This window comes from Physella acuta, unplaced genomic scaffold (genome assembly GCF_028476545.2).
Source record: "Physella acuta isolate Inbredline_101_S28 unplaced genomic scaffold, ASM2847654v3 ptg001456l, whole genome shotgun sequence".
NCBI classification, from domain to species: domain Eukaryota; kingdom Metazoa; phylum Mollusca; class Gastropoda; family Physidae; genus Physella; species Physella acuta.
Genome location: NW_026732971.1, coordinates 191,119 through 213,986, shown reverse-complemented (window position 1 = coordinate 213,986; position 22,868 = coordinate 191,119). Strand labels below are relative to the sequence as shown.

General features: G+C 36.3%; 2 protein-coding genes across 2 annotated transcripts in view; both read left to right on the top strand.

The window, feature by feature from the left end:
- Positions 1-22,868, top strand: part of LOC131928028 (uncharacterized) — a 55,019-nt gene that overhangs the window by 8,623 nt on the left and 23,528 nt on the right. The window lies entirely within an intron of this gene.
- On the top strand, positions 3,195-21,040 carry LOC131928026 (multiple epidermal growth factor-like domains protein 10). Its single transcript, XM_059283918.1, has 13 exons — positions 3,195-3,257; positions 4,575-4,701; positions 5,160-5,306; positions 7,221-7,346; positions 8,131-8,232; positions 10,139-10,273; positions 12,170-12,307; positions 12,950-13,087; positions 14,377-14,514; positions 14,898-15,041; positions 15,744-15,884; positions 17,544-17,642; positions 20,903-21,040. Exons 2-13 carry the CDS (start codon positions 4,590-4,592, stop codon positions 20,977-20,979), a joined length of 1,497 nt encoding a protein of 498 aa, XP_059139901.1. The 5' UTR covers positions 3,195-3,257; positions 4,575-4,589; the 3' UTR covers positions 20,980-21,040.

The window sequence follows — 22,868 nt, the reverse complement described above, 5'->3', positions numbered from 1 at the left end:
TAAATCTGTCTTTGGCGAATAGTGAGAAGCGGGCACATACGAATCGTTCAGCGGGCGCCATGGCGCCCGCGGGCACAGGGTTGGGAACCCCTGCTCTAGGTATTCACAATTTAATAAATCCAATACAAATCCAGCACCAGCACGTTTACGCCGTACACAAAATAGATATGTAGATTTTACTCGTGATCAGATTCCAAAATCTTACACGTACATTCTAACATTAATACAATAATCCTTCATTAAGCAGGCTTATTTAATATTGTTTATTTCATAAATATATTGAAAATAATCTCCCATGAATGTAAAGTAATATAAAAATTTAATTTTAAATAATCGAATTCCAAAATCTTACAAGTACATTCTAACGTTAAACTCAGATAATACAATAATCCTTCATTAAGCAGGCTTATTTAATATTATTTATTTAATAAATAAATATTTATGGTTATGTAGGAAGTATTTGACTGCTCGACAATGGAACTTTGGCTATGCAACAAGTATATGTTTTCTTGACAATGGAACTTATGCCAGTTATAAAGTATTTGGCTGTTATATAATGATAATAGGTGTTGGTTTGTAGAAAATGAAAATGGAAGATATATGCAGTAACGTTAAGGGAAAATTACTTTTAAAATATCGTTTTATAAAAAACGTTTATTTTTTTTAAAGAGATTTTCTCGCTTTATATATATATATATATATATATATATATATATATATATATATATATATATATATATATATATATATATATATATATATATATATATATATATATATTTATTTATAAATATATTTATATATATGTAATTATATCGAGTTTTTGCACGAATAAGAATGGGGGACTGTGTATTTAAAAAAAATGTATGCACAATTAGTTATTGAAGCACATGTGTATTCATTGCCTGACTAAGAGCTTTACTAACGTGTAGAATTATAGTACTATCAACTACAACTACTGTAAAGTACCTAAAAATGCACTAAAGTAACTACAGCTTCAGTATTTAAAAAAGGGAAATAAGTCATTGAAGTGGTTTGAACGTTTTCTTACTAATAAGGAGAAAGAGGACTCGGCTTTCACAGTGGTTTAAAAACAAAGGGAAAAAGAATATACAAGAGCGTGGGTTGGTGTCTATAAAATAAAGATAACCCAACCGCAGCTACGGTAATCTTTTTACAAAACAACCATCAAGTCAAAAATGCAAGAAATTTTTTTTTAAATGTAGGCTAATTATAAAAAAATTATTATGGCTATGGTCGGCTGTGGGCCCCTAAATGGCGTGCCCCCCCCCCCCCCCCCCCGCATTGCGGGGTCTGGCGGCACTGTAGTTCCGCCCCTGCATATGCCCCCACCACACACATAACATATTTCCCCACCACGCATAACATGTTTCCCCACCACACACATAACATGTTTCCCCACCACACACATAACATGTTTCCCCACCACACACACAACATATGCCACCATCCACACACACAACATATGCCCCCACCACACACACAATATAAGATCCCACCAAACACAACATATGCCCCCACCACACAAAAAATATGCCCCCACTACACACATATGCTACCTTACTACACGGAGGTCAAGAAACATATGCCCTATGGATGTTAATTTTAAAGTGGAACCTTTATGTCAGAGGCTACTAATTTTTACAATATCTACGACTGACTGTATTCGTAAATGCATCTGCTCACCATTAACTTTAAAACGTATTCTATATTTTCATGAAACTGCTTCGAGACTACTATTCACTCATCAAATACATTGAATGTAATTCCTACAGGTAAAGTCATCCACTTAACAGTCCCAACCAACGGACACGGCATATCAGGCAACATCCGGTCACATCATGTGGCATCAGTGTCCAGTGGACAGGGTGAGAGGCATGGAGGGCAGCACATATATGCAAACGATCGGAAATTGAATTAAGATTTTCATTATTTCACCCTACATCTGTCTCCTCCACGTCAGATTATTACATGTGTAGAATCGGCTCGAATAAGGACATCGTTGTATCGTACAGATATGCAAAGAGTCTTTTCACATGCGGGTAATAAGCAATTTAATCATTTTACTCATGCCTTGCATGTAGGATGTGTTGTGTTTTAGCAGCACTTGATTACATTTTTAATTGTAGACACAGACGATTAGAGAATTTATACTTATTGTACATCTATATTTAATCTGCTGTAAAACCTGCATTAAAACAACATTTTTCGTTGCAATAGGGGTCGGCTTGGTCGAGTCGGTAAAGCTCATGGTTGCTAAACCGAAAAGTCTCGAGTTCGAAACATCGGGCAGATGAGGCTCGTTAGCTGGTGACAGCCACTCTTTTTGGAGAGACAACTCCAAAATCAAACAAATGCTGCATCGTATCGTGTTCTTGGTTGGACAAAGGTTTGGCAAGAAAATCCAAAAAGAGAAGCAGGCTGAAATCGGAGTCAACGGCCTATATGGCGCACAACAATTTGACACGTATACTTAATAGTCTTGGGGGAATCTCTTCTAACACTAAAATTAAGAACGCAGAAGTTACATCAGTTTAAAGTAACCCACATCAGTTTAAAAAACCCATGTAGCACTAAATCTACATGATAAAATTCGTTCGACTTACTATTGTCATGGAAATTCGACTATCACGCACTCACAAACTGTAGACCTAGCTATTTTTAAAGCTTTCTTTTATTTTCAATCTACAATAAGTGCGGTGCTTGAGTATTAAAATTAAATAATGAATTCTTATCAATAGCTTGGCAGGAAGACTAGGGGAGGGTTACCTTCTGGAATATGTAAGCTCCCTCCTATGCCATCCACCACTTGCGAATACACCCGAGGCTTTGCTTTGATCACCTCCCAAAACCATCACAGCACACCCCTCAGTGAACTACCTCAACTTGTGTGAGAACCATTGATCTACAGCAGGGGTCTCCAAACTACGGCCCGCAGGCCGTATGCGGCCCGCGATGTCCTCCCATTCGGCCCGCGGAGATCTTTTTGTGCACGGAAAAAAACGTTTGATGGTGATGGCTGAGGAACTTTGCCCACAAAAATCAAAGACATGCCTGGAAGATACTGGCCCCCGAACTGAAATTTAATAGTTAAAGCGGCCCTCGGACTGAAAAGTTTGGAGACCCCTGATGTACAGTATCGCATACACTCAGTTTCCTTTTTAAATTAATCATTACATTGAGTGCAGGCTGTTTCATCGGTCTGCTAACTACGTTATCTGTGTACTACAAAAGCGGTATGTATTTTTGTATTTATTATAACATAAATTAAACTTGTGGGTGCAAGAACGATTTGTGTAAGTACAGTTCCGCTTTCAGACCTAAAGATTCATAAGGTAAATGTAACAGAGGTCATATTTTATGTTCATGACATCTTCTTACAAAAGGATGGTGTAATCAGCACCATGCTTATATGCATTTACTTTCACTAACTTGAATCACGATCCCGTCAGAGTTGCTTGACTAAGGGATGTTAGTCTTAAATCCGGACCGAGATCCGAACCCTTGATCTTTGGGTTAGTGTCGAGCGTTCTACCACTTAGCCACGACGTCCCAAAAAAAATGGGTCCCAAAAAAAATGGGTTCCATAAAATACCAAAAAATGCAGAGCCAAAAAAACGTGCATTTGTACATTGTCATACTTGCTATAGACATCCCGGAAACTAGTACGTTGTTGCCTATCATACCTTGAGTTATTTATCTATGGCCAGAGTATTGAAATTATAAATTGAAACACATCCCTTTCATGGCGCGCTTACAATGTGATAGAGAGTAGTTTTCAAAGGTAAACAAGTATGATGAGTATAGTTGGTGTTTTTTTTTTAATTAGTGATTTCATTCCTGCTGTGAGTGTGGCCTACCCCAAACCTGATCCAAAGCAAAAAATGTTTAACACAGACCTAACTGCATATAGTGCATTTTACTTGGCGTAAATCCATGCTTTAATATTTTACGTGGCGTAAATCCATGCTTTAACATTTTACTCGGCGTAAATCCATGCTTTAATCAGATATGGCTGATCTTTGGGAAAGGCAACTAACCACTCTTCACATTTTAGTACCAATTTCACTTAAACTGACAGACGAATTTTATCTTCTACGTTGCCTGTTGGATCCGGGATGATTTCTCTTGTCTGACATTAGGGTGATCTTTCTCTTCGCTGAGCCTCTCTTTGATATAACTTTTCTCCAGGTCTGTGAATTAAAAGTTCTTCAAAATGTATCTATTTCCAATTGCCAGGCCTCTGTTTCAAACTGACTTTTGTAAAGCCTCTATTAAAAAACTGAAACAGGGACGATCAGTCTGAATAAACATGCACGTTGTACAATTAAAACCGTGTTTTAACTATCTTTGATATATTTCTCTCTGTCTCTCTGTCTCTCTGTCTCTCTATTTTGCTAGTCACAAAGTATTTTACCTATATTTCGTATGTATTTTAGCATACATTTTTGCAGCTTTAAAAAATATCCTCCAAATTTAATTGTAAAAGTGTTAGTAAAACATAAATTAATTTTTGTTCGAATTTTAATTTATTAAATCTGATCAATCCACAGTGGCCACTCCTCAACATGACCTTTCGAGGATGCATGACGTTTTTGGTCTTAAATTGTTTCATCCGTCTGGTGTCTATGAAAGACGAGAAACCTGCCAACATATACGAAATTCCTGACAGAGAGAAAAGTAAACTTTCAGATATTTCATTTTTTTTTTAAATCTGATTTTCTTGTTCTTATTATTTGTTTGAATCTCTATATTCTTTAGACAGAATGCATGGCACTTTACGATTGTAATAGTATCTTAAATCTGATTTTCTTGTTCTTATTATTTGTTTGAATCTCTATATTCTTTAGACAAAATGCATGGCACTTTACGATTGTAATAGTATCTTAAATCTGATTTTCTTATTTATATAATTTGCTTGAGCCTCTATGTTCTTTAGACAGAATGAATGACGCTTTACGATTGTAATAACAGCTTTGAATATCACTCAAACAATGTGTCTGTCGAATAGATTTTTTGTTGTTCACTATTCTCTCCAAAAAATTGGTCAGAATCTCGATTCAAACCAGATTTGATTAGAACAATATCTGTATTTGTTTTAAATGTTATCATTTTTGGCATGTTGATCTGTATTTTAGGCTGCCGTCTAGGGAAGTGGGGTGAAAATTGTGAATTTACGTGCGATCGTAACAACACCTGCATCATTAGAGGCAATTGCAATAGGATGGACGGGGCTTGTACTGGTGGTTGTATTGCTGGATATCAACCTCCATTTTGTAACAAACGTAAGCAGAGATTAGTTGGGATAAACACTAGCAATACTGTATATCTCGACTGAAAAGGGCTTATTTAATATAGGATATTTAATAATGTAATGACATGTAACACATCTCAATGGTAATTTTCGAGCAATCATTCCTAATGTATAATGCGCATTTCTTCCTCTCGTTTTTCGTCACCTTTTTGTCCAAAGCCATGAGATCATTACGTAAAGCTCATGGTTGCTAAACCGAAAAGTCTCGAGTTCGAACCCTCGGGCAGATGAGGCTCAGCTGAGGACAGCCACTCTTCTAGGAGAGACAACTCCAAAATCAAACAACTCCTGCCTTGTAGTTTGTTCTTGGTTGGACAAAGGCTATGGAAGCAAATCCAAAAAAAAGCAGGCTGAAATTGGAGTCAATGGCGTCAATGGCGCATAACCAGTTGACACGTAATCCTTAATTGTGATGGAAGCATGGTCGAGTCGGCAAAAAACTCATGGTTGATAAATTCGAAAAAAAAGTCTCGAATCAAACCCTCTGGCAGATAAGGCTCGATCCCTCCCAACATTAAAAATTAAGAACGAAGAAGAAGAAGATGTTTAGAAATATGTGTAGAACATTATATTACGTTACTTATGTATATTTATATATGCTGGTTATACTAAATATATAAACTAACTTTTATTCAAAGACCCTAAACCATACTACACATATTCGAAAGTGAATAAAACTCCGAACAGAATACTTTACATTCATTTTTCAATTCAAACATAGCGTCTTCAAAATTCACCCGTACTTCCCTTCAGCTACCTGTCAACATGTGTTGATTGATCTCCACCCCCCCCCCCCCCCCCACCCCCGCATGTGATTAGGTTTACTACTTTATTCAACTGACTAAAAACCAACAGGTAGTGTAAGCCCTTGACTCACCAGTGAGCATTATGGCGCCTACATTTTTTTTTAAAGAGCACCCTACACTTGAAACACAACGGGCCACCTCATTATGTGAATAAACTAAACCAAGAGTTGCATTCCGGCATTTGTCCCATTCAGGCATTTGTCCCATTCGGGCAGTTGTGGCATTTGGGCAAGTGTCCATTCGGGTAAGATTATATTTGCCACGTTTCAAGATTATTGTTTCTAGATTATAGTTGCCAAGTTTCAAGATTATAGTTGCCAAGTTTCTAGATTATTGTTGCCATGTTTCTAGATTGTAGTTGCCAAGTTTCAAGATTATAGTTGCCAAGTTTCAAGATTATAGTTGTCAAGTTTCTAAATTATAGTTGTCAAGTTTCTAGATTACATTGCGGATCTTAGAAAAGACGTGATAAATGAATTATCTGATGGCGACTGAAATATTATATGGCGCTATCAAACGATTTTTCTTTTCAAAATTAGGAATGTCAAGCCATTTACATGTTCTAATATCATCGTAAAAAACGTACCATGTTTCCTGGTCCTAGGTAGTTGGGACCAAACTGAATAAGAAATGCTATTGTATTTTTATTTTAGGTATTGGTTTTTTAGTCATTTGGTAACTAACATTGGTAACATTACGCAGAAGAATAAAATGAATGCATTATTACTTTAAAAGAACAACTTACAGTCTGTAAATTAGCATAACAAACTGCTTGAGCTTGCATTGTGTTTATGCTACTTAAGCTTTAACAATTTTATATTTAGCCTATTAGAATTACTATCCAACGGATTTTCATTAATATCAAATTTTGCACGATTTTTACACACATAAGTAGGCAACTTTGAAGTTTCATTAAAACCACAGTTCTAATAGGGCTGGTAAGTAGATCACCAACCAGTTGTATGGCTCATGCAGGTTTTATTGAGCCGTAGAACTGGGTGGTGACCTACTTACCAGCCCTATTGTACTTTAGCATAAACAAATATATTCTGCCTGTAACAATGGGGATGACATTTCAGCGTGCAGTCGAAGGACATGGGGTATCAGCTGCTCCACGCCTTGCCCAGATTCCTGTTTGGACACCTGCGACCGTGAAAAAGGCTTTTGTATTGGGCGCTGTAAGCCAGGACACCAGTGTTTGAAAAGTAAAAATGTATTATCAGACTACAATGTAGAGTGACAACGTATACGACATCTCAATGAATTTTTGTTTGGTTAGAATTATCACGCTCTATATATTTTTTTAAAGACCGAAATACGCAAATGAATACATGATAACTATTACAAAATCCTTCATCATGGGGCAGATGAAGTGGAGTTTATCTGTTTTCCTGTGGTCAGCACTGTGCCCAGTCGCCTCAGTTTTGCAAGCGTTAGTCAGGTACCCATTAGAGCTGTGTGACTCAGGGACGTCCCACGGACTAGGGCAAGGGTTCCATGCAGTCCAAATCTCTGTCATTCGACCTGGCCCTCCCTATAGAAATGGCCTGAGAAAAATAAAAATTGCCGTTTAGATGCGCAATAAAGTAATAAAATAAAAACAAATACCAATCTAAACACATTTATTCTATAATACAAAAACTGAAATGAATGACTCTTACAGGTCAACATATTATCAAAGTAAAATAATAATTAACATTTTAGTAAAATTAAAAAATCTATGTTGCGATATTTGCAATATTACATTATCTTTGAATCACAATGAAAAATGAAAATCAAAGAATACTAATTGTACTTTTTACGCGCAGTAAGTAACATACACAAAAGATACAGCAAACCTGCTCATATATTCTCATAATAAAATATATTCCTTTAAACAATGTTGAAAATGTTTTGCATAGAAACAAGCTTTTTTTTATAACGCTTAGCATTCAACAATAGGAAAGTTTATTTCAAATGTTCCCCTAATGAACCTTTTTTTAAAATAAGTTTTAGAGTGCGATGCGCGAACTTGGGGAATTGAATGTGAGAAGAAATGCGGCGATGGATGTGTATTCAAATGTGATCGTTTTAACGGCACCTGTCTCGAGGGTAATTATAACTTGGTCAGACTTCAATGTGTTAATTTTTTTAAAAGCTCATTTAGTTAATTATGTAATGAAGTGTGTTACTGCTGTTAAATCTAGGTTTAACAGTAAGAAAGCTTATTGTATATATTTTATAATCATAGCAATTTATTTAGATTGATTCAAAGAATATTTATTTTTAAAAATCACCAAAATTATTTTAAAGATAGAAATTTTGCTATTTCAATAAGTAAATACAAAAATACACACGTGATTTTTTTTTTTTTTTAACGAGTCAAACTAGAGTAGTTTAATGATTCCGTGTGAAGCTTTAACCATGCTCGAAATGATTTTGAACACGGTAGAATCATGTGCGGTTTATACAGAGTATAGAACTTTAATAAAGATAAATTACATTAAAGATCAAATCTTTACCACCATAGATGTGGTTTCTAAGGAAACATATATATATATATATATATATATATATATATATATATATATATATATATATATATATATATATATATATATATATATATATATATATAGTATTCTTCCATGGTTTCCCTAACATGAGCCAGATAGCCATCGAATTAGAGTAACCTCAGGAATATCATACAAACTCGAACCCAAGACTTTCCCGTTAGCATTTGTTAGCTTTACATACAATGCTTTCCACGCCGCCCCCCGTCCCCGTCCCATGTGATATCATCATTATTTCCCGTTCGTGCCTACGACACATGGGACATATAAAGCAGTGGCGGAACTAGAAAAAAACGGCTCCAACGCAAAAATAAATTTTAGGCCCCCATATATATATATATATATATATAAATATAAATATATATATATATATATATATATATATATATATATATATATATATATGTTTGTGTGTGTGTGTGTGTGTGTGTGTGTGAGTGTGTGTGTGTTATATATATATATATATATATATATAATATATATATATATATATATATATATATATATATATATATAATATATATATTATAAATATATATATATATATATATATATATATATATATATATATTTAAATATAAATATATATATATATATATATATATATATATATATATATATATATATTAAACTTGATTTATGGAATGGTCTCTAGTGTTCTGTCTGGTTATTTTTATGATTTTTTGTTTTATATTTTATTAATTTTTAGTATATACCTTTTTATAGCTATGGCATTCTATAGTATGTATTATTTGAATAATAATTAAGAGAAGAAATAGCATTTGAATTCATTTAGTACAAAACTATTTAAAATGATTTTAATGGTCACCCCTTTTAGACCATTTAAAGAAGGGCAATAAGTAATGGAAGTAGTATGTACGTTTGCCTATTTTTCACAACACAGCTCATGTCGATTTTTAAAAATATTTTTCTACGCAACAGTGTGTGTTAGTTAATGTAGAACAATCACTGATATAGTAGACCTCTTTTTGTTTTACAAAATTACTATCAAGGTGCACGGAAAACATTTATGAAAATAAAATTCATTAATTTTTGGTCGGAATTGGGCCCTAAATGGCTCGCCCCCCCCCCCCCTCGCATTGCGGGGTCTGGCGGCATGGTAGTTCCGCCCCTGATATGAAATAGAGTTTAGTTGCTTCAGAGACCTCGACATATGAAGGGATATCTTGGTCAGCACTATGCCCAGCCGCTTTTGTTTACCTAGCGTGAGTTAGGTACTCGTCAGAGCTGGGTGGACTCAGGGACTTTCCACTTATTTGAAGCCGGATTTGAACTCAAGACTCTCGCCTCCCCCCCCCCATCGGTGTGATATCCATATTACTATACCGTGATAGCAAGTTGTTGTGTAAGGGTGGTTTTTTTTTTTTTTTAATATATGATAGAGTCATAAAACCTCAGGTGATAAATATCAACGTGCATTGTAGGTTGCCGTGATCGCAGGTGGGGCGATGACTGCAGTCGCGCCTGCAGTCCTACCTGCAATCAAGTCGCCTGTGAAAGATCAAACGGCACCTGTACTTACGGTTGTGTTTGGGGATATCAGGGTCATACATGTCAAGGTAAAATTAAAATATGAGAAATATTAGTAAATCAATTCATCAATTAAATACCAGACCACCAATGGCACACATTCTAAACTTTGCCCGAATAGAGATACGATATTAATTTAAAGATATTTTATTATTAGATTATAACTCTACGGTATTGGTTCTTAGCCTACTAGTTTCATCTTACCCATCAAACACCAGAGGTCCGATTGAACCCAGATTGAAAACCAATCTTCTCTTGTAGTCTATAAAGACGTACATAAGAATAAAATATATTTACTTCAAAAGTCTCAACCATAAAAATAAAGACGTTGTTTAAAAAGCGTGCTAGTGTTTATCAAACAAACACATAACGAGACCCATGAGGCAGGTGAAGTAGAGTTCATCTGTTTCAATGACCTCGGCATACAGGGAGATAATGTGGTGAGCACTATACTCAGGTGCCCAACGTGAGTCAGGTACCCATCCGAGCTGGGAAGACTCAGAGACATCCGCTGGAGGCAAGCCTGGAATCCAAGCTCGAGACTTTAATGGTAGCAGTCGTCAGCTCTACCACCCGACCACGTCGTCCACTAAACTTAGACAATCGATAGACGTAATTCTTTTTTAGGTCAACTATCTCCATTAACATTCTAATTAAAACTAGAAATAAATGAATGTTTAAGTATACGGTGTTATTATATAATAGAAAATTCTACTTTAACTGGTTTTATAATGTATTTAAGAAGAGTAGTACAGGGTGTAAGTTACTCACTGTGAGAGAGAGGTTGGTTACTCACTGTCAGCTGGAGGTTGGTTACTCACTGTCAGGGGGAGGTTAGTTACTCACTGTCAGGGGGAGGTTGGTTACTGTCAGGGGGAGGTTGGTTACTGTCAGGGGGAGGTTGGTTACTGTCAGAGGGAGGTTGGTTACTGTCAGAGGTAGGTTGGTTACTGTCAGAGGGAGGTTGGTTACTCACTGTCAGAGGGAGGTTGGTTACTGTCAGGGGGAGGTTGGTTTCTGTCAGAGGGAGGTTGGTTACTGTCAGAGGGAGGTTGGTTACTGTCAGAGGGAGGTTGGTTACTGTCAGAGGGAGGTTGGTTATTGTCAGAGGGAGGTTGGTTACTGTCAGAGGGAGGTTGGTTACTGTCAGAGAGAGGTTGGTTACTCACTGTCAGAGGGAGGTTGGTTACTGTCAGAGGGAGGTTGGTTACTGTCAGAGGGAGGTTGGTTACTGTCAGAGGGAGGTTGGTTACTGTCAGAGGGAGGTTGGTTACTCACTGTCAGAGGGAGGTTGGTTACTGTCAGGGGGAGATGGTTACTGTCAGAGGGAGGTTGGTTACTCACTGTCAGAGGGAGGTTGGTTACTGTCAGAGGGAGATGGTTACTGTCAGAGGGAGGTTGGTTACTGTCAGAGGGAGGTTGGTTACTGTCAGAGGGAGGTTGGTTACTCACTGTCAGAGGGAGGTTGGTTACTGTCAGAGGGAGGTTGGTTACTCACTGTCAGAGGGACGTTGGTTACTCACTGTCAGAGGGAGGTTGGTTACTGTCAGAGGGACGTGGTTACTCACTGTCAGAGGGAGGTTGGTTACTGTCAGAGAAGGTTGGTCACTGTCAGGGGGAGGTTGGTTACTGTCAGAGGGAGGTTGGTTACTCACTGTCAGAGGGAGGTTGGTTACTCACTGTCAGAGGGAGGTTGGTTACTCACTGTCAGAGGGAGGTTGGTCACTGTCAGAGGGAGGTTGGTTACTCTCAGAGGGAGGTCGGTTACTGTCAGAGGGAGGTTGGTTTCTCACTGTCAGAGGGAGGTTGGTTACTCACTGTCAGAGGGAGGTTGGTCACTGTCAGAGGGAGGTTGGTTACTCTCAGAGGGAGGTCGGTTACTGTTAGAGGGAGGTTGGTTACTCACTGTCAAACCACTATTTTAGAATGTGTTCCTTGGAAGTGGGGTGACACCTGCGAAATAGCCTGCAGCCCAAACTGCCTCAATACTCACTGTGATAATGAGACAGGCGCCTGTATTTATGGATGTATTGACGGATATGAGCCTCCACGTTGTTATGAAGGTAAAATAGTATACTGTGAAAAATGAAAGGAATTGCAGTCATCTCTTAAATCAGTGGCGTAGCCAGGATCGTTTCGATTTGCACCCCCCCCCTCAAATTTTCGGTTTGCACCCCCCCCCTCTCAAACTTTCGATTTGCACCACCCCCCTCTTATACTTTTTATATATACCGAGGGGTCTATGGGGGGGGAGGGGTTATGACCCTTCCGCCCTAACCTTCCCCCTGCCTACGCCACTGTCTTAAATACCCGACTTCTGATGCAGTGATATTTGAAAAGTTGATTAAAACAGTAGATAATGTAATTTAAAATAAGTAATTGTATTGAAAAAGTATATTGTAATCTGTTCACAAACCTATGAAGAGATAATATTATAATCAAGACATTGTAAAGTAAAAATAAATGATTCATTTATCACCATAGAAATCTAATCGCACAATACGCAAATTAGCATTCTGAATATTATACTTTTAAAAAACAACGCTGAGTTATTTAAATTAGAACATTTAAAATTATTTCTTGTTATTTATATTAGGTAAAACATCCGCAGAAATATAATTAGCATTCTCAATTAAAACTATTACATTGATTACAAAGTAGGGCTACTGATATAATAAACATAAATTCTGTGGGCTTATTTTTAGAGTGCGGTAAAGGGTTTTGGGGAGCGAGATGCGAAGAAAACTGCAGTGCACATTGTGTAGAAGACACCTGCAACCATACGGACGGCGAGTGCACGTACGGCTGTGATCCTGGATATAGAGGACCAAAATGTGTACATGGTAATAAGATACCAAAAAAGTTTGTATTGGAAATACTATACAGTTCGATTATGTTACTATGTGTTTGTTTGAAGAATAGAGAATGCAAGATATTCAGTGATGTGGCAATGAGTGGCATTATTTACAAAATCTTTTGTTTTTAAAAAGGATTTTAAATTAAAACACAATTATATATATATATATATATATATATATATATATATATATATATATATATATATATATACATATATATATATATATGTATATATATATATATATATATATGTGTGTGTGTGTTTGTGTATGTGTGTGTGTGGTATATATATATATATATATATATATATATATATATATATATATATATATATATATATTTATATATGTATATATATATATATATATATATATATATATATATATATATATATATATATATATATATATATATATATATATATATGTGTGTATATATATATATATATATATATATATATATATATATATATATATATATATATATATATATATATATATATTCATAGGCCTATATATATAGTATTTATATAAAGTATCAATGTATATATTTTTATCTATATAACATATACATCAACAAAACAATGTATTTTCACAAGCTTTTTATTTAATTGGATTACTCTGTCGTGCTTTTGTCTTGTTTTATAAGCGGTGTAAACCGACGAGCTAAACTTTTACCGGGCATACGTCTTTCAAACCTTACAAAAGCTTTTATTAAAAGATGCTCTAAAATGAAGAAAATGATTGATTTTCATAAAATGTATAAATATGTAACACTATTTAAATAAATCAATAGAAAAGTGTGAGTCGCAATATTATGTATTGAGTACTATGCTAAAATATAATAAGCGACCAACACATTTATAAATAGTTATTTAAAATAGTTGTGCATATTTTTAAGTTGTTTTTTTATCTTTTTAAATCATGTATTTTTTTCCTTTAACTCCTTTAAAAGTATAATTAGATATAAGCTTATTATTATGTTTTATGTTTATTGTGTCATTTTTTTTTTGTTAAACATAATTTCCTTAATTAAAGTTAATTTCAAAGGCTATAAACAAACAATTTTTGTTTAATCTGGAGGCTGGTGTAAGTTTTTAAGGCAGTGTCCTGATAGCTTTAACTAAGGTTTCTTTCACGATTTAGATTTAGCGCTAGTTTTAGTATATCGCAGTTTTCAGCGGGAGAGGGGGGGGGATAAGAAAAAAATAAAATGCAATATTCTTTAACATCTTTCTTGTTTTTTTCCCACTTGTATTGAAACTATATTTCAGAATGTATAGAAGGGTCCTATGGGAGAGACTGCTTTGGTGCATGTTCTGTCTATTGTTTACGCGACCGAAAATGCGACCATGTTAGCGGCTTTTGTAGAAGGGGATGTGTTCCGGGTTTTGTGCCTCCATTTTGTAACGGTTAGTATATTATTAACTTTAAATACTTCTTTTTGATTATATATATATATATATATATATATATATATATATATATATATATATATATATATATATGTTATTACATATGTTATTACTTATAATTATGTAACATGTGCGACTTGAACACAAATATGCGATGACTAGTCTGATCAAGTACATGATGTAACCTAACATATCCTTTGAAAAGACAAACATTGTCTAAGCATGAAAAATAAACCAATCAAAGGCTTTGTTACTAACATACGAGTTCCAAACATAATTACAGCTAAAGTTGTTGAAATTGTCTCCTACGTCTAGGGTTATTGTTCGGATAATGGTTAGGATTTCTCACCCACTAAAGTCTATCATAATTTGCATTTTAGACCCCTGCCCCGATGGTACCTGGGGTCTCGGCTGTTCCAAAACCTGCAGCCCACATTGCTTAAAGAAGGATCGCTGCTACGTTAGAGATGGGGCCTGCATTGGCAGTTGTGAAGCAGGCTACAGGATCCCTAACTGCACTGATGGTTATTAAACTTTTTTTTGAAAATTAACACGAATGCTTCTCTACTGCTAGGCGGTAAAACGTAAAACATAACCGAGCCTATTTATAAATAACATTGAGAGTAAATTAATTTTGTTAAAATGATATTTTAATTTCTGTTTATTAGATTTTGGTCTAGGCTATTTGTTTTTTTAAACAACCTGTTTTAAACTAGCATCAGATAATTGTTATTATAAAATATTTTGATCTTCCAAAATTGATGTCCGATTCTTGACACAGTGATAGTTAGATCAAGTGCTTGTATATGTGTTTATGCTATTGTGTGTGAGTGAGAGAGAGAGGTAGAGTGTATTTGTGGCGGGGATACATTCGTACATATATATATATATATATATATATATATATATATATATATATATATATATATATATATATATATATATATATATATATATATTATTTATTTATATATATATATATATATATATATATATATATATATATATATATATATATATATATATATATATATATATATATATATATATATATATATATATATATATATGTGTGTGTATGTGTGTGTGTGTGTGAATGTGTGTATAAGTGTCTGTACGTGTTACCGGCGATGTTTAAAAACCGTCATTCTAATTAATCCGTATACGATTACGAAAAAGTAAGAAATGCATCATATTTCTATTAGGTATATATGTATGTATTTCAGCATGTAGTGCTGGGACATGGGGATATGGTTGCGAAATGCTTTGTAGCCCAAAGTGCATGAACAAAGAAAAATGCAATGCTTTAAACGGTACTTGTGATGGAGGTTGCACCGCAAGCTTCAGGCCACCTGATTGTAATCAAGGTAATATACGTCATGATGGTTATACAGAAGACAGTGGGATCAATTGGTACAGCTGACGACTGCTGGCACGAAAGTCTCGATTTTAAATCCCAGGTTCGAGTCCATTCAGCTGTGATGTAATACATACGTCACGTTAGGGAAACTAATGCGACTGGACCAAGTACTGACCACACTATCATCTCCAATGTCGAGATAATTTAAACTTGAGAACTTTAAATCCATCTGCCCCGTGTATCTAAACCAGTGGTCTCCAAACTTTTCAGCCCAAGGGCCGCATTAACTATCAAATATCAGTTCGGGGGCCAGTTCCTTCCAGGCATCTCTTTGGGAGTGGCGTAACCCCCCCCCCCCCCACCCCCCCCCCCACCACCCCCACTCCTCACCGAAAAACATATACCCCCTGTTTCCCCGAACACCCCAACGAAATATAAATTATATAGAAATATATCTAAATTTCAGCGACTCATCCATTGCAATTGAAAAATGGCGAAACTTGCTTGCATTTTTCGCTATTTGAGTCACAATGTTTTCACAAATGTCTGCAACACGGCGGGCAATGGTATTTGCACCCAAAGCTTACTACATTTTCAAATCAAATTGTTTTGAATTTTCTGGGAACCTCTAACAAACATTTTTTCCGTGCACACAAATATCTCCGCGGGCCGGATGAGAGGACATCACGGGCCGCATCCGGCCCGCGGGCCGTAGTTTGGAGACCCCTGGTCTAAACCAAAACCAAAATCACCACCTCAACTTAAAATTTAACCGAAACCAAAATGTCATTTAAAACTAAATTTCATCCAGAATCGGCATTTTAACCATATCCTGAAATGTAACTTGAAATAAAACACCTAATAACACCAACCTTAATCATGATACTACCTACTTACTACATATATATTACTTTTCTTTTATTTGTATATCTACATTCCCTTCTAAAATTAGGTGTTTTAATTTTTGTCTCTATTATCAATGACCTCATTATTATTGTTTATTGATTTGGCATTCGATTTTTAATTATGTTTTATTTTATTCAACAATCAATGAGGCTAATCTATTTTTTTTAAAGACGCTAAATGCAGACATTGCCTCAATACTTTATCTGGTAACCTTGATTTACTGTACACTAATCCTAAATATAGTCGTTGTCATACGCTTAACCTTGCACCTAAGCTCAAACTTGACAAAAGTCGCATTCAGAGTTTCTTTCAGGCAACTCTTTGGAAAAAACGTCAACCGCCCCCTAAAACGAAATAGAATGTAATGCATTATTTTCTTCTTTGTTCCTAAATCTAGTGTTTGTAAGGGATTCCTTTCAACACAACTAAGCATCACGTGTCATACTTGTTAGACGCTGACTCCGATTTCAGCCCGCTTTTTTCTGCATTTGTTTCCATATCTTTTGTCCAACCAAGAACTAACTACAAGGCGGCAGTTGTTTGATTATATAGTTTTCTCTTCTAAATGAGTTGATGTCCTCTGCTATCGAGAATACGTGTCCGGGGGTTCGAACGTGAGACTTTAAGATTTAGCACCCATGAGCATTACCGACTTGACCACGCCGACCCTTAAAGCAACTTAAAAAGTATCTTTTTGTCCAAGAAACATGTTTTATGCCCGTGTTCTAGTTTGTTTTTAAATGTTGGAAATATATTCCAGTTTGCCGTAAAGGAACATGGGGTGATAACTGCAAAAATATATGCGACCAGAGTTGCCCAAAGGGCATCTGCAATCGTATAAACGGGACATGCATTCAAGGTAAGTATAAAGTAATTATATGACACATTCAATTACAATTTAGAAGTAACATTTCTCAAAAGTATTAAATCTCAAAAGTATCGTGCCTCAAATGTACCATGTCTCAAATGTACCATGTCTCAAATGTATCATGTCTCAAATGTACCATGTCTTAAATGTACCATGTCTCAAATGTACCATGTCTCAAATGTACCATGTCTCATCGTACCATGTCTCAAATGTACCATGTCTCAAATGTACCATGTATCAAATGTACCATGTCCCAAATGTACAAATCATTTAGTAACATCCTGGTCCGGTATCTTCAATGCAAGATATACTCTACCTGGAATTCTAGTTTCGTAGAATTAAGGGGACAAGATACCCATGTTTTCGATAAAATTTTAATTTTGCTCCCCAAAACTGTTATTACTTAATCCGGTACTAATACCGTTTATCTATCTAACCCGAACATAACGGCTATCCGTTTAATGCGATGTGAAACATGGTTACCAGCCCCCCCCCCCCACCACCCCGGCAAGTTTTCACACTACTATTCGGACAGCGGCTATTTTCAAGCGGGTATTACATAATTTATTGCCCGTGAGGCACCATAAGCTTTACAGCTTAATCTATCGACCAAGCACTCGTCTACCCGCTGGTGTAAGGCTGGTAAGTAGGTCACCAACCAGTTCTATGGCTCATGCAGGTTTTATAGAGTCCTTTCATATGACGTCACGTCCGTTCGTGATACCTACGCCCGCCGCCACAGTGGTGTACACAAGACGTAAACACAATCAGCTGTTCGCCAGCGCTGGACGTGTTCACCAGCGCTGGACGCGTTCACTGTATGTAAAGAACCGCACTCGCGGAAAAGGAAAAATACGTTAAAAAACTTGAACTCTTAGGAATTGAAGATCCTTATATTGACAGTTTCGTATAAATAAATATGTGGACAAAATTTCTAAATAAAAATACTGTTAGTAATACTGTTTGCGTTTAGAGTTAAAGTAGCCGAATCTGATCAAATGCAGTTCTCGATACTTTGTTTCATGTAAGGACAGTAAAATAATAAACTTCATTTTAATTATAAAAGATAACTATTAATAAAACAAATATGCTCGACCTTCACAAATACTAATAGTAAAAGACAAAGTCAAAAGTAATAGGCTAATAAGAATAATAAGATCTAATAGTAGGCCTAATACCTGGCTCCGCTGGGTAGACATAGAATCTAGAATCTACTTCTTTACTTAAATTTAATTACTTTAGATCTACATTCGATTCAAAATACACCCATAATAAATCAAAAGTAGTCATAATAGGCCTAATAAAGCATTTAATTGTCTCTAAGATCTAAAATCTCGCTCTATTATCTAATCATTTTTTTAGCAAACGAAATTTTCTGAAATTGAAATAGATTATATGACTAGACTTAGATATAGAATCTGCTACTTAAATTAAATCTAGATCATACCAGCCAACAACAAATAACCACATTATTATTATTTGGTTAATGATTAGGCTAAATTTTTTTAAAAATCCACTGTTTATAAAAGAAACAAATCAAGCTAGAAACATTATAAGTGAGATGGTTTAGAATAATAGCAATGGACCCAGTCTACAATTGATACAATTGCAGGTCTACATAGGGCCTACAGTCTAGTAGTTTACAGTAGGCACCTAGTGTGTAGCTAGTATACTAGTGTGTAGCTGTCCAGAGTTAAGATTCTTAATGCCTTAATGCTTTCCCCTGATAAGCCGTGTGTGCTATAAATGACATAACATGACACCGAGGTGAGAAGTGTTGAGGGGAGAGCAGTGGGACTTTCCCCTTTGTTCTCCCTGCTGGGCCCTGAGGGTCAAAATTATATAAGAAATACTATCTCTGTGGGGCTGGGTATCACGGAGGTGAGACATTTTCAGGGGAGGGCAGGGCAGACTCCTCTTTGGTTTTATTGTGGGCTAGATACAGGTGGGGGCAGCCATCATGAGGGTTGAACGTCAGTATTAATGTGTCTGATCACTTCCCTGCTGGATTATAAGGGTCTTAAATTGTATAACATGCTACCCAGATTGGTTATTACCCATGGATTATATTAGCCGTTGTAGTGTACGTTTTGTAGGAGTTAAGTGGTCTCACGTTTGCTACAGTAGATAACCTCTAATATATTACTGCATTTGATCAGCTTCGTCTACGTAAACTCTAAACGCAAACGGTATTACTAACAGTATTTTTATTTAGAAATTTCGGCCACATATTTATATTATCCACGAAACTGTCAATAACTGTATAAGGATCTTCAATTCCTAAGAGTTCAAGTTTTTTAACATATTTTTCCGCGGGCGCGATTCTTTACATACGGTGAACACGTCCAGCGCTGGCGAACAGCTGATTGTGTTTACGTCTGATGTACACCACTGTGGCGGCGGGCGTAGGTATCACGTGATTTAGGTCACGTGTTTGCAAGGACTCTATTGAGCCGTAGAACTGTTTATTGACCTACTTACCAGCCCTGTAGTGACCTTTTCTTTTGTTCTAAAAATTAGAGGGATAGAAGTTGCTTTCTACAAAGTAAAATTTTATGTTAAACTCCATATAAGGGCATGCGCGTAAAAATTATGAATGGGATGAGATTCATTGACACGCTTGACCAATCATATTATAGTACAGTAAATCAAAATAATTCACGATAGGTTGCAACTAACCACGTGTGCTAGGCAGCCATCTTGTTTCTAGATAAACAAAACAATCGCATGTCTTCGTTTGTTTACTTTATTTGCATACACTCTTCTATTGGTTGTTTTAAAATTATACAACAACATTTTGGTTAAAGCGCTGTTCGAACATGATCTAGGACATTACCCCCCCCCCCCCACTCCCTGGTTGTTGAGCAACGGGTGGGGACGGGTGTGAATGGTCGTCGGGTTAATTTCCGGAGAGGAGTGGGTAACGTCCTGCCCCCACTCAATCATTAAGTAGTTTGCTCAAGCAGAAATTGCTTGTACAAGAAAACGTCAGCTTGATGGTTTTAAAAATTTAAATTAATTCATAAAAAATTAATTACGAGACCAATTAAGTCAAATTGAATGTCACAATGCATTGTCTTCATGTCTGGACCCACGTACCAATTACGAACCGAATCTGTTAGTTAGAAGTGCCTGCAGTTTCACGCGGGCGTTTCGATCTAGACAGACTGGCGAGAAAGTGAGTGCAATAAAAGCTTGTAAAAAAGGAGGGCATCACTCACTTTAATCGTGAATTTTATTTTCTTTAACAGAGGCGGATATCAAGGGAGACCTCAGCGACATGCTGCTGACAATGATGATACTGAAACATTTACAGGAACAACGTTGAAACCATTACAAGCAATAACAGCAATTACAACGAAAACAGGCATTACAAGCATCAACAACCAGTTGTATTTGATCAAATAAATTGACTATTAAAAACCGTTTTGAATATTTTTTTGCAGAAAGTGATAATTCGAGTTTATTCGATCTACTCTTTGAACAGAGGTGGCATTGTACATGTATAAGATGTGAAGAATGAATAGGGGGTCTTCCCAATGTAGTTAGTCATATGTACTACGAATGACCATATGTATATCTTGCAACATTGTAGTACGATTCACCGTACTTGCATAAGGTGAAGGAGTATAGCACTGTTAACTACAAATGCAGTTCTGAGCTTGTTTCTTATACGTTTTTTAGACCAGACCAAACCAGACCAGACAAGGCTATACCAGAAAGGACCGGACCAGACCAGACCAGACCAGGCCAGACCAGGCCAGGCCAGACCAGACCAGGCCAGACCAGACCAGACCAGACCAGACCAGGCCAGGCCAGACCAGACCAGACCAGGCCAGACCAGACCAGACCAGGCCAGACCAGACCAGACCAAACCAGACCAGACAAGGCTATACCAGAAAGGACCGGACCAGACCAGACCAGGCCAGACAAGACCAGACCAGACCAGACTAGACCAGACCAGACTAGACTAGACTAGACTAGACTAAACCAGACCAGACTAGACTAGACTAGACTAGACTAGACTAGACTAGACTAGACTAGACTAGACTAGACTAGACTAGACTAGACTAGACTAGACTAGACTAGACTAGACTAGACTAGACTAGACTAGACTAGACTAGACTAGACTAGACTAGACTAGACTAGACTAAACTAAACTAAACTAAACTAAACTAAACTAAACTACACTAAACTATCTTGTCCTAAGGGTGCATGTCTACACGAATAAAGTGGTTTACATTTTGGATGAGGGGGGGGGGGGGCAAAAATTCGTTATGCGTGATAAGCTATGTGTGGTAAGTTGAGCCCTCGTTGGTCCGACGTATGGGGGCAGCACAGAATGCAAAAATGGCGAGGTTTATTGAATTGTATTGTATGTTATGTTCGTGTTTAATGTGATTAGCATGGTGTCTTAATCCGTATGGTGTGTGTTGTATATTTATTTGTGTGAGTCGTGATATCCCTTGTGATGTGTTGTTATACATATAAGTATATCGTCGTGTTTTGTGTTGTTATAGATTGAACTTTTTTATAGTGCACCATGTTGCACAGGGATGGTTTTATTGGAGGAGTGGTAAGGGTTAGGCTATATAAAAAAAAAGTCAGTTCAACACTGCAAAATCCATTTTCTACCTAGATAGGGATAATGATTATTAGGACTAATAGAGGAGTTGCTAGTGTGTATTTGTAGAATAGGTTTATGGTATTACATATTAATCCCCGCAAATGAATTAAATTAAAATTCCTGCACCATAATTTATATGATGAGAAAATATTTACATGCGTTCTGGATATGAAACACATTACTATAATAGTTTCGCTATTTAGTCTGGGACGGACATTGGTAAAAGTATATTTTCTGTTATATATTCAATTTCGTTATAGGGGGCGGTAGACGTTTTTTTGGGGTGCTCCTTCCAACCCCCGAAGAGTTGCTTGAAAAAAACTTTAAATACGCCTTTTGACAAGTTTGAGCTTAGGTGTAAGGTTTAGGGGTATGGCTACGACTATACTTAGTATCAATAAGTAGTAACTACGTGTAGATCAAAGTCGAATCGGGTTAACATGCCAACTCTGGACAAAAATCCTTTTCAATTATACTTTTTTTGTTTTCGGTTAAATTTGAAGTTGAGGTGGTGATTGTGGTTTTGGTTTCGGTTCAGCAAGAAAGATAACACTATCAAACTAGCGCCCGTTTTATTTCTCCCTCAACGG